Source organism: Leopardus geoffroyi, chromosome E1 (assembly GCF_018350155.1).
Source record: "Leopardus geoffroyi isolate Oge1 chromosome E1, O.geoffroyi_Oge1_pat1.0, whole genome shotgun sequence".
Classification (NCBI taxonomy): Eukaryota; Metazoa; Chordata; class Mammalia; order Carnivora; family Felidae; genus Leopardus; species Leopardus geoffroyi.
The window spans coordinates 28,290,352-28,318,285 of record NC_059330.1 but is presented as its reverse complement, the minus strand read 5'-3'; the positions used below and the strand labels follow the sequence as shown (position 1 = coordinate 28,318,285).

Genomic DNA, 27,934 nt, shown 5'->3' with positions numbered 1-27,934 from the left:
CTTGATTCATCAAAGCCCATATTAATCAATACCTTTACCACAGTTTCCTTCTGCCTGAAGAACACCCTGTAGGGGTGTCTGGGTGACTCAGTCAGTTAAGTGTCCAACTCTTGGTTTTGACTCAGGTCACCATCTCATGGTTCATGGGTTTGAGTCCCACTTTGAGCCCTGTGTCGGGCCCCACACTGTCAGTACAGAGCCCGCTTTGGGTCCTCTCTCTCCCTCTCTCTGCCCCTCCCCTACTTGCTCTCTCTCTCTTTCTCAGAAGAAAAAAAAAAAAAACTTAAAAAAAAAAACTTAAAAAAAAAAGAACACCCAGTTGAATTTCCTTTAGTGTTGATCTGGTGTGGCACATGCTCTCAATTTTGTGTTTATCTGAAAATGTCTTCATTGTCTTGCCTTCATTCTTGAATGATCATTTTCGTGGGTAGAGACTTCTGAGGTTGCAGTTTTCTTTCAGTATATTAAAATGTGATTCTACCCTTTTCTGGCTTCCATTATTGCTATTCAGAAAGAAGCTGTTAGTTTAATTCAGATGTTGGCAAATTATGACCACTGGGTTAAACTGGGCCCTGCGCCTGTTTTTGTAAATATAGCTTCACTGGAACATCACCATAACTGTTCATCTACATATTCTCTATGGCTGGTTTTGTGCTACAAGGGCAGAACTGAGAGGTTAAACAGATCATATGGTACTAGCATAAAGAGAGACAAATAGACCAATGGGCTAGACTAGAGAAACCAGAAACAAATGCTGACTTATATGATCAGATGATCTTTCACTAAGACACCAAGATCACTCAATGAGGAAAGGACCATCTCTTCAACAAACGGTGTTGGGAAAACTGTATATCCACATGCAAAAGCATGAAGTTGGACCCTTATCTTACATCATATACAAAAAGTAACTCAAAATGGATTAAAGACCTAAATGTAAGACCTAAACTGTAAAACTCCTAGAAGAAAACACAGAGGAAAAACTTCATGACATTGGACTTAGCAATGATCTCTTGGAAATGACACCAAAAGCATAAGCAACAAAAGCAAAACAAAACAAAACAAAATCCAAAACAAAACAAAAACAAAAAACAAATTGGACTACATCAAATTTAAAAACTTTTATGTTTTGACACAGTCCTTTATGTAAGGACACAGTCAACAGAGGGATTGTGAGTAGAATATTAGCTACATTAGTTAATGTGTGACCTTGAACAAGTTATTAATCCTCTCCAAGCCTAAACTTCCCAATCTTCAAAATGATGACAATACCACTTTCACTAAGTTTGGTTATGGCATTAAAAATGGGTATGCACAAATATTAGTTCCTGTCCTTTTCTAAATCACCTTGAAAGTCTATGCCATTGTTTTAAACATCTCCAGTGGTAAGGAATCTTAATCTCTTAATCTTTTATCATGGATTGGACCATATATATTCAACTAAAAGTGACTGTACAAGCTAAGTCCAATGAATAAGAGTAGTGATCAGGATAGTTCTTTGCCTAAAAGGTGTTTTGCAGAAAGAACCCTATGAGTCTGAGCAAGATCTTGATCATATCACTATTAGTTTACTTTTTGGAGAAATTCTCAAATAATTTCTCAATATTTTTTAATTTTTTATGGCTAAAATGATTGTCTGACCTGATTAATTCTACCTGGATTGCATGCCTCTGACATGCATACAATTTGAGAATATTAAAGCTGGCCATTGAAGACTCTGATGACTTGTTTTTGAATCACATAAAGAAACATGTCTTATTAGATGTTACTATTTTCTTAAAAAATGGTTTTGTCCAATTGCCTTACAAACAATAGAACCAACTCTATGTGCCTAAAACAATCATTAATTTTGGGTTCCTATAAATTACAGGAAAAACAATGCCACTGCAAAAGCCACTCTTGATACTATTATCATAATGTGTTCAGGATAATGTTATTAATGACTATCTAATTCTTTACTGCTACAATTTTAAGTATATTCCCTCTTATCCTACAGTCTGCTAATAAGAGAACAAGTACATCAATAATTACAAAGTCTTTGGCATCTGAAGCAGTGATTAAATCACCCTTCATCTTTGCCTTCTCCAAGTTAAATAACCCAAATTCCTGTGTTTTTACTTAATATGTTCTAGCTCTTCGAAAGCTCAAATTTTTACATGCAATATTAGGAAAATAACTTTTACATACTTTATAAGGACAATTAAGAAAACATATAGAGTTAAAATTACAGTTATGTAAAAAAGCAATGTGATAAGTATCATACAATTATGAATAAAAAAAATGAAGGCTCAGAAAAAAAAACTGTCATTCATACATTTATTTTACACCATGGTTCTAATTCTAGTATTCTGAGCACAGTAATCCTTACCAGGGGACTTTCCTTGCTGCGAGTTGCTTCTTCGCTCTCTGTATCTGGCTGGAGTGGATAGACCTGTGTCTTTACTAGGCTTGCTAGCAGGGCCCATTTCTGAAATGAGGAATCCCATCTGTTCTGAAGGCAAGATATTCTCAGGTGGATTGGCTTGGCATTTTATACTGGCATCCACCTAAAATATTAAACCCACTAATTATTATGAATTTCCCTCAAATATCTACTAAAAGTTAAGATAGTTTATCAGAGAAGTTCTATTCTTGACACATGATACAACAAACGTGTTTGTAAAGGCTTTTCATTCTTATGAATGATACCACGTTTAATTTTGTTGAGCTAATCTGAATATTCATTAGTAAGATATCTATTTCCCTATACACAAACCACTGAAATGTATATGGAGTTAAAACATTTACTTATGATCAGAGGAAGATTAACCATGAAGCTTGTTGATTTTTTTTTTTTTTTTGGTACAATTCACACACACACACACAAATTTACAACTGGTTAAGACCACTATCTTTTTCCATTCTAGTATCTCTTCCATCAGATTTCCACCCCCATTGGTAACATTGAGATGGTCATAGGCATAATCCTGTTGGATAATGTCAGTGGAGCTGAGGACACTTTATTCTACTAATTTTGTATTCTTTGTCTTAGAGAAGCCCTCAAAATTGTATAAGCTTCAACCCCTACAAAATCTAGATCTGTTCTGCTTATGAGATATGAGTTTCTTTCTTAGAGTTCCTAAGTTTTCTTTGGAATGTCAAATCCTTTCATAAAGGTGACCAACTTCTGAAATATTCTTATTTCTTTATGAATTTATTTTAAATAAAACTATATGGGGCACCTGGGTGGCTCAGTCAGTTGAGCATCCGACTTCGGCTCAGGTCATGATCTCACAGCTTGTGAGTTCGAGCCCCGCATCGGGCTCTGTGCTGATGGCTCAAAGCCTGGAGCCTCTTCAGATTCTGTGTCTTTTTCTCTCTCTCTGCCCCTCCCCAGCTCACACTCTGTCTCTCTCAAAAATAAACATTAAAAAAAATTTTTAAATGAAACTATATAAGGAAATAAAGCTAAAAGTTAAAAACACAACTTTTAACAGCTGTTGTTCAAATGTATTTTTTAAAGAGAAAGTAACTTTATAAATGCAATTTTAAGGTATGAAATATAATATTTTGGATGTGAACTATGAAGGAACAAAGACAAATTTTATGTTCTTTCCACAACACATTTGAAACACAATGGGCCTATCTTTGATCTACTGAATTTATAATATTATTTTAACACATGATATACTGGATTTCCACAGCTGGACTCAAAAAGGACAGTGAGTTGATAGATACGTTAAGACTTTGGATCCAAAATTAGAGCTAAAAAAGAATGCATTAAAAAACAACTATCAGGTGCCTGGGTGGCTCAGTCGCATCTGACTTCTGCTCAAGTCATGATCTCGCTGTCCTTGAGTTTGAACCCCATGTTGGGCTCTGCACTGACAGCTCAGAGCCTGGAGCCTGCTTCAGATTCTGTGTCTCCCTCTCTCTGCCCCTCGCCTGCTTGCACTCTCTCTTTCTCTCAAAAATAAACAAACATAAATAAAACAAAAATACACAAAATAAACAAAACAAAATAAACAAATAAAATAAAAAACATTTTTTTAATTAAAAAACAAAAACAAAACATAACTATCTAAAAGTTATCTTGGGAATCTAACAGTGACAATATTTTCAGTCCCATTAAAGAAAAAAAAAACAAAAATTTAAAAATATATATCAGGCTAAGATCAAGAAAAAAAATTTAAAGTAGGAAAAATACTTAATTCACAAAAAGTGACTGTAATTTAGATGTGCTTTTATTTAGAATCAACTTTATTCATTTTCTGGTCATAAACAATAAAGGAATTAGCTTCTACCTTCAGAATATGTCTGTCAAACTAGTCAGAATTCTGCTTTAAGAATGTAGATATTAGTAAGGAAATTCAAACACAGTATGCTCACAAGTGAAATAAGAATTCAATAATGCTGTAAGAAACTATGAACAGACTTCTAACCATCTCTTTACCCCCAGGCTACAAATAGCTTGGAAAGTCCTGATACTATCTGTCAGATAAACCATCCTTTCTGAGTAGTGGATTTGAATCAGCCAGGCACACCTTGTCCATTCAAATTAAGATAGGAAGCAAAACTCAAGGGATGCTTTTAACATGAAAGTAAGTTTTATACCACAATGCTCAGACTGCCTCTCTAGAGGCTGACTTCAGACCATAACATAGTAAGAACACGTCTGGGGCTTAAGGTTACTTCTGAATTTTTTGTGCAGAATCACTGGGACATGATCCTTCTGGAAAGCATAATGAACCAGTATTAAACCCAAATTAACGGTGGACAAACTCTCCACTAGACCAGTTTATAGCAAGAAGCACTAGGTACTTTGAGCTTTATTAGGATTTTTTCTTTGCCCCCTTACCTGGTGTGTGCTGAATGGTAGCCCTTCTTGCACAAATACTACTGAAGATGGAGATAGATTATGACTTAGCTGCTCCTTCAGTTTGACATGAGCTTGTTGGATGGCTGCAGATTCCTGCATTGTAGTATTTTCAACAGGCTGAGCTGTGTGGATGGTATAGATGTACTCAGGTGACTGTGGTAGAGAGCAGGTAATTGCTTGTTCTGTTCCAACTACAAAAGATGTAATGTCTGAGCCTACAGGAGTAAGTGGCTCCAGCTGGCTAGCCTGACTTGTGGAAGATGGATTGCTGTTGTTTGAATTAGCTACGATATGCTGGCCTCTGTTAGACTGAGATGTTGGGCACTGATTCTCAACAGGCTCCACCTTCACCATCTCCAATTTAGGGGAGGAATGCAACTCATCTACTATCTGAAAAACAGCCTCTAGGTTAACTTCTGTCTTTTTATTTTCATCAGTAGTACTGCAAGGCCAATTAGAAGGCAGAAATTCAACTGGATAGGAGGATTGCATTGGAGGATTCTGGGAAAAGAGAAAACAGGACTGTTTGGATAGAAAATTGAATATGAGATTAAGGAAGAAAGCAACAATGTTTAGGCTCATAAATGTTAAACAAACAGATTAAATTTAACTAAAGCTCACTGAAACAACATGAACACCAATCAACTTTTCAGCAATGGTAGCTTCAATTCTATTGTTAACATTTACTTAGCAACTAATAGATGTCAACCACTATGCCAAGTTCAATACTGGAAAGGACCAATAATTTTCAGGGTTAAAGTATACAAAATCAAAAAGCTATAGTACTCCAATACCTATTTGCTGATAAAATGTCTATATACCAAATTCTTCCATAAAAGTTGACAGACAAAAACATCACTTATATCTATCATATACTGTTTTAAGAACGTAGTAGTGAAATTTCAAACACAGGATGCTCACAACTCCACCAATGCTTCTATACATTCAGGGGGAGGTACTGATATTCTGTTCCAAATGATCTGGGAAAAAATGGATGGAATATCGAATGTCCTTTGGTTCCTGAGATTGTTTATTTTTAATAATAAAATAGATTACAAATAGCTGTCACTTTTAGATGTATCCTTTATACCTTTAAGATGCATTCTCTTATACCTAGTACTTTACACAAAGTAGACATACAATTACATGTTTAGTGATAAATAATCTCAAGCTATGAACATAAATACTAAAGAGTAACAACGAAATAAAACACGTAATGGGTTGATATTGCCAAACACACTACAAAGACTGTGTCAATTATTCAAAGGACATTAATGCCAAATAATGTAAATTTAAATGGTGTAAGCATCAAGCCACTTTACTGTAGCCAATAGCACCATTTGTTGAGTTCTTACTATGTGCCAAGCACATGCAAAGTACTTCATATACAGTATTCCTCTTTTTTTTTTTTTTTTAATTTTTTTTTTTTAACGTTTATTTATTTTTGGGACAGAGAGAGACAGAGCATGAACGGGGAGGGGCAGAGAGAGGGGGAGACACAGAATCGGAAACAGGCTCCAGGCTCTGAGCCATCAGCCCAGAGCCTGACGCGGGGCTCGAACTCACAGACTGCGAGATCGTGACCTGGCTGAAGTCGGACGCTTAACCGACTGCGCCACCCAGGCGCCCCTACAGTATTCCTCTTAAGAGGTCTATAAAATGTGATCATCTCCATTTCCAAATGATGAAATTGAAGTTCAGAGAAACTCTGTAATTTACCCAAAGTCACAATGAAATAACTGACATATCCAAGTTTCAAACATAGGTTGCCTAGCTCAAGAGCTCTTGCTCCTAACCATTATGCTATCCTGACCATGCATGCACACTCTCACCAATATCTGCAATCCAACCAAATCCTTTAATTCCAGAATGACACCTAAAACACGTTCTTTTTTCCATTTAAAAAATTTTATGTCTACCTATCTTTATTTTCCTGTAACATGTATTGTCTTTGTAGTAAGAAAAGGTCTTTTAAAGATATTTTTAAAAATTTATTTAAAACATAAACATAATCAAGACATAAATACTGTCAGAGAATCTCCAGCATGATCCAAGGGAGAGAGCATCTGGATCCACAAACAAAAACATCCAATTTGTGGGACAGATATGTCCCTCTAGTGAAGATGAACAGACTGGACTATCATGCCCGATGGTACCTGTCTTTAAAAATATCCAACTAAGTCCATTTGATCTGATTCTATACTCTTTGAACAACAATCTGACTTCCTACGTAGCTTTGTCAAAAAAAAAAAAAAAAACCCACAAAAAAGTAATGCTCCTTTACATACTGGAATGCCACTAGTAAGATATTCTCTTAAAAACAGAAGCTATCTCAGGGACGCCTGGGTGGCTCAGTCAGTTAAGCATCTGACTTCAGCTCAGATCATGATCTCACAGTTCGTGGGTTCAAGCCCCGCATCGAGCCTCATGTCAGGCTCTGCACTGACAGCTTGGTCCCTGGAGCCTGCTTCAGTTTCTGTGTCTCCCTCTCTCTCTGCCCCTCTCCTGCTTGTGCACACATACATGCGCTCTCTCTCTCTGTCTCAAAAATAAATAAGCATTTAAAACAGAAGCTATAGGGGCGCCTGGGTGGCTCAGTCAGTTAACACAGAAGCTATCTCAACTGGATGATATCAAAGGCAAACACATAATTCCAATCTTTAAGCAATTATAGCATAAAAAGACAAAGCATGGAACTTAGCCTTATCCTAGAAATAGCAGTCTAAAACACTTAAATCAATGCAATTGCTTAACAATAAATAATCAGAAAATAATTAAAATATAGTGTGTACAATATGGGGGCAAAAGGGGACCACCACTTAAATTTCTCATTTTTTATTTCATTTTTCCTTTCTCATTAAAAAAAAAAGTAATTATCTGTACTATCTTGGAAGAATCTGTTAATAGTGACATACACTTTTAAAATTTACCTGGTATTCATTTTACCATAGAAGAGCCTAGAACAGCAATGTTCAAACTAATTTTCAGCAATGATGAAAATGCTATCTCTGCTGTACAATTTGGTAGCCACTGGCCATGAGACTTTGAGCACTAGAAATGAATTTTAGATTTTATTTAGTTTTAATTAATTTAAATTTAAACAGCCAGATGAAGCTAGTGCCTACTGTTTTGGACAGTGCAGGCCTAGAAGAATCCTCAGACACCATTCATATCAACTCCCTTTTTTTAGAATTGAGAAAACTGAAGCCATAATCCACAGCTTACCTCTGGCTACTCGTTCAGATAAAATTACACTTTAAAACTGTGCAAGGTCAATCGTATTACACGTGAAGTACAGAGTGTGTCCATTGTTCCAAGAATATTACCTGGAAGTAGTTGCAGTGTGCATAGGAAGAGGCAGTGGGAGTCACACAACTACTTAGAGCGTCCATGTGGGTAGAAGGAGAGCAGCACTGTAGTACAGCTGGGACAAATTCAAACAGAGAAGAGGCATCAACCAAGTTAACCTGTGTAGCGTTTAAAGCACTCCCCTTTCAACTTGGAAAGAAAAATTCCAAAGGTTTTCCTTTGGGGATGCAATAAAATTAGATTTAGTACAATCAGGTGCTATTATTTGTTGAAAACAACATGGTAATTAACCAATTTAAAAAGCCATTTTAGGGGCACCTGGGTGGTGCGGTTAAACGTCTGACTCTTAATCTTGGCTCAGGTCATGATCTCATGGTTCATGAGTTCAAGCCCAGCATCAGGCTTGCTGCTGATGATGCAGGGCCTGCTTGGGATTCTGTCTCTCCTTCTCTCTGACCCTCCCCTGCTTGTACTCACTCTCTTAAAATAAACAAACTTAAAAAAAATTTTTTTAAGTCATTTTAAAGCGTCATGTCTACTTTTCTAAATGATTTCTCTGGCACCTAAACATTTTGTCACCTTTCTAACCAAATATTTATTCTTATTGAATGTAATTTCATTCTACTTAAGGGGTGTCTGGGTGGCTCAGTTGGTTGGGCATCCGACTTTGGCTCAGGTCATGATCTCACCGTCCGTGGATTCGAGCCCTGCATCGGGCTCTGTGCTGACAGCTCGGAGCCTGGAACATGCTTCGGATTCTGTCTCCCTCACTCTCTGCCCCTCCCCCATTCAAGCTCTGTTTCTGTCTCTCTCAAAAATAAACATTAAAAAAAATTTCATTTTACTGAAAATATCAGAACATGTTTGGAATTCCAAAATAATTGTTTCAAATATTTTAATAGTAACAAACATTTGGAGGAGGGTGTGATTTTAAGGATAAAATAAGTGAAATACTGTCCAAATGTTCTTACCATTATATAACGCATCCAGTAAAATCCAGGCAAAAATGTTTTAACCACTTAAAGAAATTACTAAGAATTTGGATCCAAGACCAAAATCTTAATTGCTACATAAACTTGAGCAAGGTTAATCTCTTTGGGCCTCAGTTTCTGCATCTTATTAAAATGGGGGTAATAATAGTACATACCCTAGTATGTTTCTTGTGAGGAATGAATGAGCTAATAGGCATAAAGCACTTAGAATAGTACTGGAATACAGTAAGCAATCAAAAAATAAATAGCTAATGCCATTATTTTAACTAAAAAAGTAGGTTTTCCTAGTTTTCTCTTTACAGTTAGGATACCATAAAAAGATTGAACTCTTGGTATTGGGATAGTTACACTTACAGATGCAGTCTTTTTTTTTTTTTTTTTTTAATGTTTATTTATTTTTGAGAGAGAGACAGAGTGTGAGTGAGGGAGGGACAGAGAGAGAGGGGGACACAGAACCTGAAGCAGGCTCCAGGCTCTGAGATGTCAGCACAGACCCCGATATGGGGTTCAAACCCATGAACCGTGAGATCATGACCTGAGCTGAAGTTGGACGCTTAACCAACTGAGCCACCCAGGTGCCCCACAGATGCAGTCTTTTTTTTTTTTTTTTTTAACATTTATTTATTTTTGAGACAGAGAGAGACAGAGCGTGAACGGGGGAGGGGCAGAGAGACAGGGAGACACAGAATTGGAACCAGGCTCCAGGCTCTGAGCCATCAGCCCAGAGCCCGACGCAGGCCTCAAACTCATGGACCACGAGATCATGACCTGAGCTGAAGCTGGACGCTCAACCGACTGAGCCACCCAGGCAGATGCAGTCTTAATAATAGGTTGAGTTTCCTCTTTTCCAGAGAGAGACTCTCCAGAATGAATGAGAATCAGTTATAACACATCACACCTTTGGATTAAACAGAGGATGACATTTATTGAGCACCTACTATGTTCCAGGCACAGTAGTAGGTGCTTTACATGTATTGCTTCATTTAATCCAAACAACAATTGAATGAGGTATTAACATTACTTTACAAAAATAAGGAAACTAAAGCTCAGAGATGTTAAATAATTTGCTGAAAGTCACAAAGCTGATATTGACAGGGTCAGCATCAAACTCCAAAGCCCAAGCTTTTTTTCCTTTTTTTTTTTTTTTTTTTTGAGAGAGAGAGTGTGAGAGCAGGGGAGGGGCAGAGGGAGAGGTAGAGAGAGAGAATCCCAAGCAGGCTCCACACCCAGCACCAGTCCCACAACCATGAGATCAAGACCTGAGCCAAAATGAAGAGTTGGACTCTTAACCAACTGAGCCACCCAGGTGCCCCCACATGCTCTTTAGTGTACCACAATACTTCCCAAATCTTCTTCCTAAAATGTAACACTTTAATTTTACTAGAACTCCATTTGATGAATATTTTTGTCTTTGTTATAAGATGGCAGCTTTCTACTTTTACGTCCACATTTTTCATATTTTGTATATGCTAACAAAATTACTTAAAAAAACTTATTCTATAATCTTTAAAAGTAAATCAGCCTAAGTGTTATAAAAATTCATTGCAACGTTTCCCAACTTATCTATTATTGACTACTGATTTTTAAAATGTCAGAAGTTTGGGGGTACCTGGGTGGCTCAGTTGGTTAAGTGTTCAACCTCGGCTCAGGACATGATCTCACAGTCCATGAGTTCAAGCTCCATGTAGGGCTCTGTGCTGACAGCTCAGAGCCTGGAGCCTGTTTTGGTTTCTGTGTCTCCCTCTCTCTCTGCCCTTCCTCCCCCTCAAAATAATAAACATGAAAAAAAAATTTAAATGTCAGAAGTTCATAAAGGTATGCTAAAAATAAATATTTTCTAATATCATATGCAGTTTAAGCCATTAAATCTTGCACATGGAAGGAAAAACCTGAAATAATGGACAGAATTCTAGTTCCAGTACACATGTAAGGGTTGATGTTTTCTGAATTACATCATTTTAACAGTTCCAGTGATTTAAAAAGCCAGACATGACTAAGATGGCCATATAAAATTCATATTCTTATCACTTCCAATATAGGTTAGGCAAACAGGTTCTTACACTTTAACCTTTGAAGATTATTCAAGCATATAATTTCAATGTTATGGATTTGAATTTGATTTCCCAGGATATTTATGCTTTCAAACATCCTGGGAAATAACTTAAATCCAAAAGGAAAACACCAAGGAAGCATCTGTAGGGTTTGCCAAAACTCTGAAAAAAAACTGGGACTTTTTTCTAGAGTTTTAACGGCTAAGGAAAACCTAGCCCCCTAGTGGCAGGAAAACCCTCAGTCAGGAGCTGCAGTATTTACCCTTCAGGGTACCATAAAATAGTGTTTTCATTACAAATAAAACAACAAAAGGTATTAGGTTTACTTTGCTAATACTGCTCTGATTCCATTGCTTACATATTTTGAATAGTTGTTAAAGTGTACATTAAAATAAATCTCTTGGGGGCTCCTGGGTGGCTGAGTCAGTTAAGTGTCCGACTTCAGCTCAGGTCCTGATCTCTGGTTTGTGAGTTCAAGCCCCTTCTCAGGCTGTCTGCTGTCAGCACAGAGCCTGCTTCAGATCCTCTGTCTCCCTGTCTCTCTGTCCTTCCCCCGAATGCACACATGCTCTCCCTCTCAAAATTAAAAACATTAAAAATAAAATAATAAGGAGCACCTGGGTGGCTCAGTTGGTTGAGTGTCCAACTTCGGCTCAAGTAATGATCTCATAGTTCATGAGTTCAAGCCCCACATCTGAGCAGACAGCTCAGAGCCTGGAGCCTGCTTCGAGTTCTGTGTCTCCCTCTCTCTCTGCCCCTCCCCACTCACACTCTGTGTCTCTCTCTCAAAAATGAATAAACATTAAAAATAATAATAGTAAAATTTATTGGATAAACAAAGTAAAATAAACAATAGAGAATATATTAATATATAGTTGATAGCTGATTTATTATCTAAGGAAACAGCAAAATGGATACTATCCTTTTAAGTGTCCAGTAACAAATGGAAAGTAGAAAGTTACCTGCATGAAGAAAAGGGGAACATGAATAGATAATCCAAAAAGATTCCTCAATGGCTATTTCCTTACCAGTGCAATCCCATTTTGTATAATCAACAAAATAGAACAAAGTAAGATACTAGTTAGCTTACAGAATATGAAAAACTTAGCTATAGAACAGCAACTGTTGCTTAGTACATGAAAAATTAACCTAGTGTGTATTATGAAAGCATTGTGAAAGCACTGACATTTATAAAACTAAATTTATCACTATGTCCTAAGGTACATTCATCTGCATAAAGAACTTCCACTATCTTCCTGAAGGCATTGTTCACTTAAGGTATTAAATTGCATGTAGAATATAAAACTGGAAATAATGGACAGAATTCTATTTCAGGGGCGCCTGGGTGGCTCAGTTGGTTAAGCTTCCCACTCACTATCTCATGGTTCATGAGATTGAGCCCCATGTCGGGTTCCTTACTTCCAATGCAGAGCCTACTTGGGATTCTCTCTCTCTCTCTCTCTCTCTCTCTCTCTCTCTCTCTCCCAAAATAAATATTAAAACTTAAAAAAAAAAGAATTCTATTTCAGATATAAATATAATAGTTAATGACATTTTTAAAAGAATTCTGGTAATTAGAAAAATGCAGGATTACTAAAAATTATCCAAAAGTAAAAATTTTCACTCCTACTACAGGTAAGGAAAACAAGTTCATACTTGTTTATCCTATGGAGGTTATTCAAATATATAATTAAAATGTTTTGGACTTGAATCTACTCCAGAATAGCAGTGTTAGCAGTGAGAAAATTCTCAATATAAATGCTCAGCAGGAAAAACATCCTAATAGTAAATTTAGTTTCAAGATAAGTTACTATATATCTAGAACCCCAACACTTACTCATTTGTAGTAAGGTAAAGGTCTTCTGGGAATATACCCCAAAAAAGTGAAAGCAGGCACTCAAACTAATATTTGTGCACCCATAATCACAGCAGTATTGTTCACAATAGCCAAAAAGTGGAAGCAACCCAATGTCTACCAACAGATGAATGGATAAACAAAATGTGGTATATACATACAATGGAAAATTATTCAGCATTAAAAAATCAGGAAATTTTAGGGATGCCTGGGTGGCTCAGTCCAGCAAGGAGCCTGGAGCCCACTTCGAGTTCTGTGTCTCTCCCTCTCTCTCTGCCCCTCCCCTGCACCTGCTCATACTCTGTCTCTCTCTCTCTCTCAAAAATAAGTAAACATTAAAAAATTTTTTTTAAATTAGGAAATTTTGGCCCATATAAAAATATCGATGAATCTTGAAAACAGTATGCTTAGTGAAGTAAGCCAATCTCAAAAGGGCAAATATTGTATGATTCTTTTTTTTTTTTAATTATTTTTCTTTTTTAGGGAGGGGAGAGTGCAAAATTGGGGGAGAGGGGCAGAGGAAGAGAGAGAATCTTAAAAGTCTCTCCACGCTGAATGTGGAGCCAGACGTGGGGATCGATCCCATTACCCTGGGATCATGACATGAGCTGAAATCAAGAGTCAGATGCTCAACTGACTGAGCCACCCAGGCACCACTGTATGATTCTTCTTATATGAGTGTCAGAGAGTTGTCAAGTTCATAGACAGAAAGTAGAATGGTGGTTGCCAGGAGCTAGGGGAAGAAGGGAATATGATATTAGTGTTTAACAGTATGGAGTCTCAGCTGGAGAAGATGAAAAAGTCCTGGAGATGGAAGGTGATAATGCTAGTACAACAATGTGATTGTATTTAATGCCACAAAACTGTAGACTTAAAAATGTTTAAAATGGTAAATTCTACATTATTTATATTTTACCTCAATAAAAAGAAAGACAAATATAATTGTGCTTTTGCTTAGTTTCTTCTGGCAGCTAAAGAGAACTTCCTCTTTCCATAAGAGGAAAATCAGACCTTTTCAAAGAAACGGACAATAAAGGCTGCTTGAGCACAAGAATAAGAGCATTAGAAAGCTCTTATAACTTCAGTTCTATATTTGTCTATGTACATTATATAGAATAAAAAAAATAAATTCTTGAGAATTTAAATATACTTTAAAACAATAATAATCAATTCTTTTTGCCCAAGATTCAATTCAAAGGGGCGCCTGGGTGGCGCAGTTGGTTAAGCGTCCGACTTCAGCCAGGTCACGATCTCGCGGTCCGTGAGTTCGAGCCCCACGTCAGGCTCTGGGCTGATGGCTCAGAGCCTGGAGCCTGTTTCCGATTCTGTGTCTCCCTCTCTCTCTGCCCCTCCCCTGTTCATGCTCTGTCTCTCTCTGTCCCAAAAAAAATAAATAAACGTTGATAAAAAAAATTTTTTTAATAAAAAAAAAATGATACGGTATTCATTTTTTCAATAAAAAATAAAATATCATAGGCACCTTGCAGAGGAAGTTGTATATTCTTACACATGACTGTATTTAACCTTTAAGATGTTAATATGTAGGGTCTTTTGAAAGATAGCTTTTAAAATATTTTATTCTTTTGGGGCGCCTAGGTGGCTCAGTCGGTTATGAGGTCATGATCTCCCAGTTCGTGAGTTTGAGCCCCACATAGGGCTCTGTGCTGACAGCTCAGAGCCTGGAGCCTGCTTCAGATTCTGTATCCTCTCTCCCTCAAAAATAAAGAAAAGAAATGAGATGAAGGGCAGCTACAAATTACTCATCACTGCTTTAAGCTTAAAACTTAACTTTAAAAACAATGCAAAACTGACTTTGGGTCAATTCAGCATTATAACATTAGTTAAAGGAAAACATTCCTCAATATAGGCCTCTATATAAATATGAATATTTTGGGGGCACCTGGCTGATTCAGTCAGTGGAGCATGTGACTCTTGATCTCAGTGTCATGAGTTCAAGCCCACATTGAGATGAGCGTGGAGCCTACTTAAAAATGAATGAATGAATGAATCAATCAATCAATCAATCAATCAATATTATTATGTATGTTCAGATATATAGAGAATTAATACAATAAAAAGATCTAGGGGCACCTGGCTGGCTTGGTTGGTGCTTCTGGTGAAGCACATACATGACCCTTGATCTCAGGATCATGAGTTCAAGCCCCACACTGGGTGTAGAGCTTGCTTAAAAAAAATTAAAAATATATGGGGCACCTGGGTGGCTCTGTCGGTTAAGTGTCCAACTTTGGCTCAGGTCATAATCTCACAGCTCATGAGTTCGAGCCCCATGTCAGGCTTTTTGTGCTGACAGCTCTGGGCCTGGAGCCTGCTTTGGATTCTGTGTCTCCCCCACACCTTTCTGCCCCTCCCCCAACTCTGCTCTGTTTCTGTCTCTCTCAAAAATAAACATTAAAAAAATTTTTTAATTAAAAATATAAAATAAAAAATAAAAAGGTCTAAAAGTTTTGTATACAAAAGGGAAACTGGGGCACCTGGGTGGCTCAGCAGGTTAAGCATCTGACTTCTGCTCAGGTTATGATCTTGCACTTCATGAGTTCAAGCCCCAAGTTGGGCTCCCTGCTGACAGTTCAGTGTGGAACCTGCTTGGCATTCTCTCTCTCTCTCCTCTCTCTCTGCCCCTTTCCCACTCACACTTTTTTTCTCTCTGTCTCTCAAAATAAGTAAATAAAAACTTTTTAAAAAAGGAAATTAAATTACAGTAGCATGCTACGAAAATAATATCAAAAGAAAGAAATGAATCTAAGATAGGACAAGACTAAAAAGAGTCAATCAATACTGGATCTACAACATTTTGTCTTTGAAGCGATGATAAGAGTGGAAAAAATGTCATCAACTAGGCAAAGAAAATAAGCACTTCAAGAGAGGAATGACAAATGTAAGAAACAATTCAGATGAGTCATTCTGAGTCAGTTGGACAGCAATGTTCTAGTCTCAATGTTTGGCTTTACTAAAGAAATTAATTTATAAAGTACTACAAAATTCAAACTTTACTGACTATAATATTTGAAGACCAGATTCAAGTTTATTAACAATATAATTTTTAAAAAATTTTAATGTTTATTTATTTTCTTGAGAGACAGAGACATAGACAGAGTGTGAGAGGGGGAGGGCAGAGACAGAGGAAGACACAGAATCTGAAGCAGGCTCCAGGCTCTGAGCTGTCAGCACAGAGCCTGGTGTGGGGCTCAAACCCACAAACCCAGAAATCATGACCTGAGCCCAAGGTGGATGCTCAACCAACTGAGCCAACCCAGGAGCCTCTATTATCAATAGAATTTTTAAATGAAGTCAGCTGTTGCTGTTTACTAAAATTTGATCCAAACTTCAAATCATATAGTTCACTTCAAAAAGATTCAAGTGTGACCATTATTCCAAAATTAGTTACTTCATTATTATTTCAAGAGCTGAGTTTGAAAATGATCATTATCCTGCCTCTGAGAATGATATTCTATTTAACTTTGGTTAAGTCATTTGTAACGCTCTTCATAAACAGGTACTCATTAACTACTGGTTAAGTTGCTCACTACTTTTTGCCTCCTTCACCTAAAATTTGGAGGAGTCAAATACTTCTACAGTATTTTTATGGCACTTTCTTTTCCATAGTAGGTCTCTTTTACTTACGAATACAACCTTTTTTTTTTTTTAAGTTTATTTATGTATTTTTGAGGTGGGGGACGCTGAAGGAGAGAGAATCCCAGGCAGTCCCCACCCTGCCAGCACAGAGCCTGATGCGGGGCTCAATCTCATGAACTCTGAGATCATGACCCGACCTGAAACCAAGAGTTGATGCTCAACCAACTGAGCCACCCAGGCACCCCAACAATACAACTTTTTATTTATATAGTACTTTAGAATGTTCAAAGCAGTCTTGCTTATTACATTATAGCATAGACCTAGTCTATGTAGTAGGTATCATCATGAGATCATGAAACTTATTTTCAGAACCTCAGAAACTTTATAGTCACTTCAACGTTCCCAAAACAAAAATTCAGATAACACAAGATTCTATTTCACATGTACTGTACACTATCAAAACATCAGCAGCACTTGCCTGTTCTTTTAATGTCTGTTTCCTAGCCCTTACCTTGAACTCTTGGACATAATTTTCAATTAATTAATCTATTCACCTATTTATTTCTTTATTTGACAATTTTCAACTTATAATTTTACATCCAAGCTAACATAAAATATTTTTTAAATAACATATCCTAAATCATAATAATTTAACAAACAGTATTTCTATAATGAATGAATAATAGTAACTATTTGTAGTGTTTTCTGGTAAATGATACTTAAGTGGTTCTCAAAAAATTTAGAACTAGGTGTTTCTGAGAAGATTGTCTGGAACTTGAAATACATGTTCCCATAGAAACAACATCATATAAGTTAATTTGGCTCCTAGACCAGATTATAACCACCTGTACCATAAGTGTAGGACTAATAGTAATATAGAACCTAACCACCATATCTAATACGTCCATAGGAAAATGCCTCCAAAATTCCAAATTGGAAAGCCAAGTACATTTCTACATTTCTCTTGCTGCAGGCCTTCCAAATTTAAACTCCCCAACAGCTTCTGAGCCTTTAGTAGTTTGAGGAAGGGAGTTTGGAGGGAGTTTAGGAAAGGAAACACTTACTGGTAAAGGGAAGGGAGGTAAGGGTATTATCCAGTTGATGGGCTACAGAATGTAAAACAAGTGTAAGGAAGACACAGACTGTCTCTCTATATATGCATATGTATTGTATGCATGCATGGAACACAGCTGAAATTATAATTTAGATAGTAATGCCTAATCTGTTCATTAAAATGTTGAACTATACTATTCACTAGACGATATAAAACTTCTAACATGAATTTAGTCATCTATTTTTTGTTTTTCAAAGAAGTACCTGAAAATATGAAAAAATACCAGGCTTCAACCTTTTTTAAAATTTCTAATAGGCAAGGGGCACTGGGGTGGCTAAGTCGGTGGAACATCAGGTCATGATCTCTCAGTTCAGGTCATAATCTCTTGGTTGGTGAGTTTGAGCCCCACATCAGGCTCACTGCTGTCAGCGCAGAGCCCACTTCAGACCCTCTGTCCCCCTCTCTCTGCCCCTCCCGTGCTTGTGCACGCATGGGCGCTCTGTCTCTCTCAAAAATAAACATTTAAAAAAAATTTCTAATAGGCAAAATGAATAAAAGTGCTAAGTCATCCTTAATCCATATACTTCCTTTGCCTTTTCCTTCTCAATTCCATCCACCAAAACAGTAGCAGCTCTAAAAATATACAAAACCCAATCTAATTTAAATTCTTGTTTTATTATTTTAATATCAAAATATTATATATTTTGGGAAAATCAAGCAATCTCTTTTACTGCTATATTTAGGTAGAATGCAATAGGCCAATAGTAAAAGAATACAGTTGGGTGATACAGCTAGAAAATAGTGAGTACTGTTACAAACAGAAGTTAACAGATTTATAACTTTTAAAAGTCAACAAATTATTTAATTCCCCTAATTTACATTCTTTTCACCTATTCTAGCTTTGGATTTCCTCCTGCCTGGCAGAAATGGTGCTTCCAGATCTACATATTTGAGAAAATTAATATTCCTAGACCCTTAATTCATTGGGCAAAGGAATACCCTCTTTCTTCTCTCTCTGGTCTTTTCTGAAAGCCTTGACCCTCGTCATATGTCTATTGCCCCTTTTGTCACTCAGTATTCATTCAGCACTTTACATGATGAAATACACCACGATTATATGGTGTTCCTGCAAAACAGAAAATACATTTGAATGGAAAGGTAAGGCTATTATCTTGCAAAAGTGTACCCCCCCAAAAAAAAAACACTCTCCCCACCCACCCCAAGAAGCTAAACACATGGTCACTATCATAAGGATTCCTGATTAGTGGCTTGAGATCTACAGTATGTCTTCAATACCCTTGGTTGAGTTCTAGGTCAGCTGTCACTGTCAGGTTCTCTTCTCTGCTACTCTGCAGTTCTTAGTTGGCTGGGATTAACACTGCAGGGACTGCCCTGTCAAACCACACCATCACGTTTTTACTAGAAGAATATAATTTAGTTTTAAGAGATAGAAAGTATGCTCTTTTATTAAACTTCATTACTGAGATGCTAAAATGATTTCATTATGAGGTAATCTCACCTATAACATTAAAAAATGTAATATATACAGTTGACCCTTGAATAACATGAGTTTGAACTATGTGGGTATTTTTGGATATTTTTGATACAGTACAGTATTGTAAATGTATTTTCTCTTATGATTTTCTTAACATTTTCTTTTCTCTAACTTACTATGTTATAAGAATATAGTACATAATACACATAACATACAAAAAATGTGCTAACCAACAGTTTATGTTATCTTAGGTAAGGCTTCCAGTGAAAATAGGTTACTAGTAGTTAAGTTTTGGGAGGATGAAAAGTTACACACAGATTTTCAACTGCATGGGGTCAGCATCCCAGCCCTGCATTGTTCAAGGGTCAACTATAACATGTATATAAATGTTTTTTAAAGAAACAAAATACTGCAACAAGAGCAGAGTCAGAACAAGGTCCCAGTGTAGTTATGTCCTAATTTCATTACTAGGACCCATTTTGAAGATATAAAAGTTTCACTAAAAACAGGGGCGCCTGGGTGGCGCAGTCGGTTAAGCGTCCGACTTCAGCCAGGTCACGATCTCGCGGTCCGTGAGTTCGAGCCCCGCGTCAGGCTCTGGGCTGATGGCTCAGAGCCTGGAGCCTGTTTCCGATTCTGTGTCTCCCTCTCTCTCTGCCCCTCCCCCGTTCATGCTCTGTCTCTCTCTGTCCCAAAAATAAATAAACGTTGAAAAAAAAAAGTTTCACTAAAAACATACATCTTTCTGTACCAACAAAATGTTCACAATCTTTAAGAACACAATGAAATTTTATATATTGCTCAAAAATATGTTCTGATGAGAAATCTTTGACATTTCTTATGTGCATATTCATACTATTTTTAAGAATGCAGAAATGCATTTAGAAATACAAATGCCCATTATAAAATACTTTAAGAGAAGCCACTGAACTTGAATTTCTCATACCTGTTGGATAGTAGGCTTGGGAGTACTGCGCTGAGGGTGTGTAGTTACTGTATTTTTGGGAGGAGCTGACCATTGTTTGAGGACCTTGCTGAACGTGTACAGATGTGGCGCTTGGCTGCAGGGTATAGGTGACCTCAGTCGGAAACCTCTGCAGTACAGGAAATGGAACCCCTTTATCTGAAAAAGTGGGAGACGTTTCCACTTGTCCTGGATGCATTCCAAGGGAGTTCTGCCATGTTCTAGGAGGAATCGGGGTCCGATCTAAACCTTTCAGAGGGAAAGTACTATGGTTGTGGGATGAAGTTGATACGTAGGAGTAAGGAGACAAACTATCTCGCCGGAATGACCGGTGGAATTGTCCTACAGCCACTGGTCCTGCATAAAAGAGGAAGAGCGCGTTTACTAATTTTATATTGTACCACTGGATGTAGTAAACTAAAAGTTACAAAACATGAATATGTTCAATTCTCAGCCATGTTTAACACAACAGGAATTTAGTTCTGGTAAAAACAAGTTCAGAATCCAGAATACAAGATTACACATACAATGCTAAAAAAATAATCAAATAAACTTTTGCTTGGTTCTCAATCTTAATAAGAGACAAAGTAGCCAAACTCCAATATTAAATCAAATGTTAAATCAAATTCAATGTTCAAAGACTTTTATAGATGATTCAGTCATCTTACCTTTTTAACCTCAGTTGATTAACCCAGATTTTTCCAATCTATAAGCTACTTCATAGAAGTTTTAGAAATTCCACTCAGTCTTTCAGATCATTGAGAAACCTTAATAATATGCACAGAAGTAAACACTTAACCATATACATAAAAGAAATAAGTGGGGATCAAATAAGAACTATAACACAAACCAAAAAGAAAATGTTCTTTACTCCTTTTCAATTTTTTTTTAAAGCTCATCTTTGCAGAAAAGTCAGGCTTTGAAAACTTTGACTCAGTTCTTTTCTTCCTTTCTTAATCAAAAATTTTCTATGATCGGGGCGCCTGGGTGGCGCAGTCGGTTGAGCGTCCGACTTCAGCCAGGTCATGATCTCGCGGTCTGTGAGTTCGAGCCCCGCGTTGGGCTCTGGGCTGATGGCTCAGAGCCTGGAGCCTGTTTCCGATTCTGTGTCTCCCTCTCTCTCTGCCCCTCCCCCGTTCATGCTCTGTCTCTCTCTGTCCCAAAAATAAATAAACGTTGAAAAAAAAAATTAAAAAAAAAAATTTTCTATGATCAAAAAAAAATTTATTTTCCATAGTCTTTTTTTCCTCAGAGTATCCCCAGTAGAGTCCCTTCCTAGATATCCTAGGTATCGGCAGCTCTCAAACATTGATTTACATCTGAAATCACCTGTAGAGTTTGTTAAAAATCCATATACTCAAGCCCAGGGATTCTGATATTTGCTTTCTCCTATCTAGTAAGGTAGAAAGGAATTCAAAAGTGGAGATGATGAAGAGAGAGAAAGGGCATTACTATATAATGAGGAAAAAAGAAAATATACATGTTGCAGGCTGAACTTATTTTTCAGACTGTGATTCTTGAACACAATAAACAAAACTAGCCTGGGGTGCCTGGGTGGCTCAGTTGGTTGAGCATCTGACTCTTGATTTCAGCTCAGGTCATGATCTCACAGTTATGGGATCAAGCCCCATATTGGGCTCTGAGCTGAGCATGGAACCTGCAGAGCCCATATGGGATTCTCTCTCCCTCTTTCTCTGCCCCTCTCCCAGTGGTTCTCTCTCTCTCTCTCTCTCAAAGTAAATAAATAAAAATTAAAAAAAAAAAAAAAGCTAGCTTTATTTTCCCAAGGAGGATGTTAAATTATGTGGTTCACAAATTCCTTTCAATTTGTTCTATTAAACTAATCTATAAAACAGAGGGGACGTCTAATTCATGTGCTACTCCTCTATTAAACTATATGGTAAAAGATGGCACTCAAATACCTACTTTTCCAAATATTTTAATTGTAAACCCATTCAACATGTTATACATCTTTCATTCTATTTCTGTGGTGTTTAGTTTCCTCTAAAGAATAGAGCACTAGGAGCACTCCTAACCACTTCTGGTTTGGCACTGCCTGATTCAAGCCAATTTTCTTAATATAAACTCTTAAAAAATAATAAAAATTAAAAAAATAAAGCATTAATGACAAAAACAAATACATACATATATATATATATACACACACAAATTCTAAAGTAACCTGGAAATCAAGAAGTCTAAATCTAATGGGGGAAAAAAAGTCTAATTCAGAAGACTGAATGTATTCAAATGATACATACCTCTTAAAAACTACTTTTCTTTTTTTTTCCTTTAAAGTACAAAAAAACAGTTTTTATGGTACTGGACTAGCAATTCCATATGTATACACACTTTGAACTACCAGAAACAATCCTTTAAGACCTAAAGAAACATTTTTTGCTCTTCACAACAGGTGTTTCTGAGATCTAAAACTACCCACCACTTGATTCTTCCTTGGATGCTTCACATGCTAAAACTATATACCGCTACAGTGTGAAATAGCTAACCCTTCTTCCACCTTCTTTAGGGTTAAGATATTGATGAATTTTCAGATTGTCAGTAACTTAAACAGCTAATTAAAGAATTCTTTACCTTGATTTATCAAAATATAAAATCTACTTCTATCATGATAAAGTGATGGCCAAACATTCATATACTTTTAGATGTTTTTAGATGCATATGAAGACTGATAGGATTAGAAGGGCATTCTTTTACATTTGTTTTTTAAAAATAAAGAACTAAAACACATTCAGCTCTTATTTATTGTTAAGGGTTACCTCATAGGGCTCTATTCTGACTAACTTCACAGAATATCGTCTGTATGTTTTCAGAACATCTGCAAGATATATTTGACAAAGTTTAAATCCAGAATTTTAGAAATGTAAGGCAGGATGCATTTCTGTTCATAAAGGTCTTATTCCTTTTTATATAAATGGCTCTGAACTAATCAATTCCCAGGAAAAAAGTCTGCCTCTTGAGAGCTTGATATCCCCAGGCCAAAACAGATTATCTACTATTATTCAGACTTGTTACTTAGTTTAGAAAGTTTTAACAAATATTGTAAAATAAATTGCCACTAAAAACAAAACAACAAAGTGGAGCAAAAGAAAAAAAAAAGGGAAAAACATGTGATTTTCACATTTCTTATCAAGGACATTCCTGAAAGGTGAACAAGACAACTGTTTCAATGGATCTAGATAAAAAGGTACTAGAACAGAGGATGCTATTGTAAAAAAAAAAAAAAAAAAAAAAAAAAAAAAAAAAAAAAAAAAAAAATGACATAAGTATTCAAACCATAAGCTGAAGTATAACACAGAAAACAAAGAGGAGACTAAGAAGTAGCAGTACAGTCAGACATATAACTAAAGAAATGGTCAAGCAGAATAAAAACTAGGTGAAGAGAAACAGAAGAGCCAAGGGCTTAGAACACAGAATTAAAGCGAACGAAGTTGGCCCAGTATTCTTGAACTTAGAATTACATTCCACCCACATCAGAAACACAATTCCCTAGTGAACCAAGCCTATCGTGTAGACAATACACAACTGACATACCTTCTGCACATACCAACAGGCAGAATGGTAAAAAATAGGAAATGTGTGAAAACTACAATAATCTAGGTATATGTGGATTGATGTAATATCTACACTGCAAAATTATGAATTAAATTCATGTTATTCAACAAATAATTTTTAAAATGCTGACCAACTGAACTAAAGTTCATCTAGGGGCGCCTGGGTGGCTCAGTCAGTTAAGCGGCCAACTTCGGCTCAGGTCATGATCTCACGGTCCGTGAATTCGAGCCCCGCGTCGGGCTCTGTGCTGACAGCTCAGAGCCTGGAGCCTGTTTCAGATTCTGTGTCTCTCTCTCTCTCTGACCCTCCCCCATTCATGCTCTGTCTCTCTCTGTCTCAAAAAGTAAATAAAAACGTTAAAAAAAATAAATAAAAAAAAATTAAAAAAAATAAAGTTCATCTATACAGTTATAGAAGTTCAATGTGTGTGTGTATATATATATATATAAACTCTTTATATATATATTATATATAAACTCTTTATATATATATATTATATATATAAACTCTGTATATATATATATACACACACACACATTGAATTTCTATAACTATATATATACATATATATGTACATATATATATATATATATATATATATATATATATATATGAGTTCAACTATAAGAAAATCTGACCATCGGCAGCCCCTGTACTTCTTTCATTAAAATGGACTCTATTCTTAGAATACAACTGGGTTTAGGATACGTCAGGAGAAAAAGAGAAGTGAAAAAAGTGAGCAAGACTTGGTTTTTATGTATGCACATTTGTATGTTTCTTTGCCTGAAGTAGTTACCCTATTACTCCCAAGAACACACTTTCCAGTCTTTTCTCCTTACACCCACCAGATACACAACCTAAAAAATACCCACGTCAGAGATTCTGTCAAATGCATGCCAGGGTATTGTCTCCAGTGCCTTTCCCCATGCAATTCCCCACCAAAATCAATGGCCATCACATGGAAGTGGCTTAATATTCCTTTAGAACTCCTTTAGAACATTCCCTTGCCACTGCTATTTTTCCAACTTGTTACTAGAACTCTAACCTAATCCCTTATCTTCTAAACTCCACACACAAGCTAATCTCTTATCTTCTAAATTCCAAATGAACAAAATGCTGCCTCATTCATAACCCTGGGCCTAGGTTAAATCAAACAAAGTGTTACTTTTATTTGTGTATTTTTAGCTTCCCATAACTAAAAAATAATCCTTACATATTTATGTTAGATCCAAATTAACATGGTGAAAATGTTTCTGTTGAAGACAAGAATGAATTCTCACTGTTATATCCAGTTGCTGTTTTGAAATACTGCCTCATATCATGGACTCTTTAAACAGAGAAAAGGAATATTTGCCACCCTCACCTTCCTGGAAGAGGGGGAAGAGCATCTGAAGCCAAGTTTACAAGATAATTTTCTATCAGAAAGAATTTTTGAGTTTTTAGTAAATATATTTATACAAAGTTTTTTCATGACTGAAAGGTTGTAGCCAATAGTGAAAGATTCAAAGACATAAATGTGAACTTCCTAAAATTCCTTTTAACTACAACTTGACAGTAAAGAAAACCATTTTGCCTTCTGTTTGTCTAACCATAACACCTCAAGTAAAGATCAGCTCTAATTAGCTATGATGAAAGAAACGTTTGGCCAATTCGTTCTATGCAGGAACAGTATCTTATGAAGAATTAATATATTATTATATATTTGCCCTTAAGATACACAATGTTTACCTTTCTATATATTACTTGGAACCTAAAATATGATTATTGTCAGAACATCTCTTCAGACTTCTTAGATGTGTCAATGGGTAGAAGATGGCATGTCTCTTCAAGGGCAAACTTCCACTCAAGGTACCGTGGTTCCCTTCGGTCGGTATAAATGTTCTACGTTTTCCTGGCTGACTTTGTTCCTTCCCACCTTGGCCATCATATCCTCACGCTCTACAGTAACTGTTTTGCTTCCCATTAGAGCAAAGGAGACCCTCCGGTGTTTCTTCCTGACCTAGTGCTTCAACAAAGGGCTACTTATTCTAGATGTTGGAGAAGGGAAGGGAAGAGTCTCAAGAAGGTAGATGGCTACGGGGGATTGGAGTTCAAGAGAGGCCAGGTACAGCAGAAAGACTACAGCAGAGGTCCCTTTGGCTGCCAGTGGACAATTAACCAGAACGGACTAAAAATGCCAAGTCCGTCCAGGGGACACACCGGCGGAAAGGGGGTGCTGGCGGTCGTGGGAAACGGTGGGGGCGACGTGACCTATTTCTCGGGAAGCCCAGCAGAAAGTGGATCACCTTCGCACCTGAGGATGTGTGAAATGCCCTCGGAAGCGGCGGTTGCTCCCCGTCGCCCCATGTGCCTGGTAGTGGTCATGGACTCACCATGCGGCTCGGGCCGGGGCCCCGCGGGTGGCGGCGGCTCTTGGTGCTGCAGCGGGGAGGTGGAGGCCGAGGCCGAGGCCGAGGCGGAGGCCGACGTAATGAGGAGCCTCTGGAAGCGGTTGGGCGGCCGGCAGGGCACCTCCAGGCCGGCGGCCAGCTTGGCCTTGTTGGCGCTGGTGAGCCTCTTGAGGTGCACCAGCAGCTGTGGCTGGTCGCGGCGGAAGTGTGGGCTGTGGAAGTGGTGGAGCGGACCGTCGCCCGCCGGTCCGCCGCCCCCCGGCCCCGGCCCGGGCCCCGTCGCGCCCGGCCCGCCCAGCACCACCTTGCGGAAGCCGTAGAGGTTGAGCTGGCGGATGAAGCTGGTGAAGTTGGTGGTTTTGAAGAGCTCGGGCTCGGCCCCGTTGCCCCCCACACCGCCGCTGCCGCCACCGCCGCCACCGCCGCCACCGCCACCGCCCCCGGCCCCCGCCCCGGGCGGGCTGAGCAGCTCGGCCTCGAAGAGCGGCTGGTCGATGAGCAGCCCCTCGCCACGGCCGTCCCAGCGGATCGAGCGGTACCGGGGACTGTTCACCAACCGCCACAGCTTGGCGGGGAAGTTGTTGGGGTTGATGGGGGTGGAGAGCAGCGCCTCCTCCATCGCCCCCGCCCGGGCACTGGGCCTCGCCCCGCAGAGCCTGGCTCTTCCACCCCGTTCTCGATCCCCTCCCCCTTGCCCGGCCTTCGCTGCGCCCTGCCCCCTCCTGCCTGCGCCAGGCCCGCCGCGTACCCCGGGACCGTTGGCGCACGAGCCTCTGCCGCGCCTTCCAACGCGGCCAATGGGGCCTCGAGTTCCCACCGCGCGGCCGGACGTGGCGCGAGCCAACCCTCCCCCTGGACTCCGCGTCGCCCGACCCTTGCAGCAGCGTGGGGCGCGGCGGCAGCAAGGCAGGTTTCCTCGGCCACGTCCCCAAACCGCCAGACTCCGTGGTGTTGCAGCCCACCAGGTACTATTAAGTCCTGAAAATAAATAAACCTGATTATCCATGGTGGAATACCAAGATTCATGCTGATCACCGCAACCAGCGTGTGAGGTTTTAGAATTCGGAAACTGTGCACTTGCCAATTCAAAGTCAGCCATTCTTGAGAACAAAGGGTCTAACTCTATAATCTGAGTAGCCATAAACTAAGTATAAACGAACAGTTTAATTGCTTGTCTTCCCAAAATAAGAATGGTGATGGGGGTATGGTATCCTGAGTAAACAAAGTGATCTTTTAAAGAGTAGCATTTTATGTTTCTAGATATACTCTTTTACGTCAATATTTTGCTCAGGACAGGTTTATTCAAGGTGGGATGAGAACTGAGGTGGCAATGAGGAGGGAATCAGAATATAATTACAATCCTCTGTACCTGGTCAACCAGCTGATGCTATTTTAGACATTGAAGAGAAACCTGACATGAGATGGGGTAGAATTCTACGGTAGCCATAATGATAAATCCTTCTATCAATAGATAAGAATATGGTGAGAGCTATGCTGATAGAAAGGTCCATTTGGAGCACCTGGGTGACTCAGGAAGTTAAGCTTCTGATTTTGGTTCAGGTCATGATCTCACTCAACACTTTGTGAGCTGGAGCCCAGCAGTGGGCTCTGCGCTGACAATGTGGAGCCTGCTTCTCGGGATCCTCTGCCTCTCTCTCTCTCCCTCTCTTTCTCTCTCTCTGCCCCTCCCCAGCTTGCAATCTCTTTCTCTCAAAAGTAAATAAACATTGAAGAAAAATTATAAAAAAAGAAAAGAAAGGTCCATTTAAAAATGGAAATTGGGACACCTGTGTGGCTCAGTG

General features: G+C 38.2%; 1 protein-coding gene across 1 annotated transcript in view; it reads right to left on the bottom strand.

Annotated features, from left to right (window-relative positions):
- Window positions 1-26,826, bottom strand: part of HSF5 (heat shock transcription factor 5) — a 36,706-nt gene extending 9,880 nt beyond the window's left edge. Inside the window, exons 1-5 of the mRNA XM_045488233.1 lie at window positions 26,115-26,826; window positions 20,152-20,526; window positions 8,182-8,279; window positions 4,835-5,356; window positions 2,366-2,543 (exon numbers count right to left, since the gene is read on the bottom strand). Of these exons, the coding sequence (XP_045344189.1) occupies window positions 2,366-2,543; window positions 4,835-5,356; window positions 8,182-8,279; window positions 20,152-20,526; window positions 26,115-26,751 (1,810 nt within the window). The 5' untranslated portion in view covers window positions 26,752-26,826. The remainder of the gene's footprint in view (window positions 1-2,365; window positions 2,544-4,834; window positions 5,357-8,181; window positions 8,280-20,151; window positions 20,527-26,114) is intronic.
- Window positions 26,827-27,934: the final 1,108 nt, after the last annotated feature.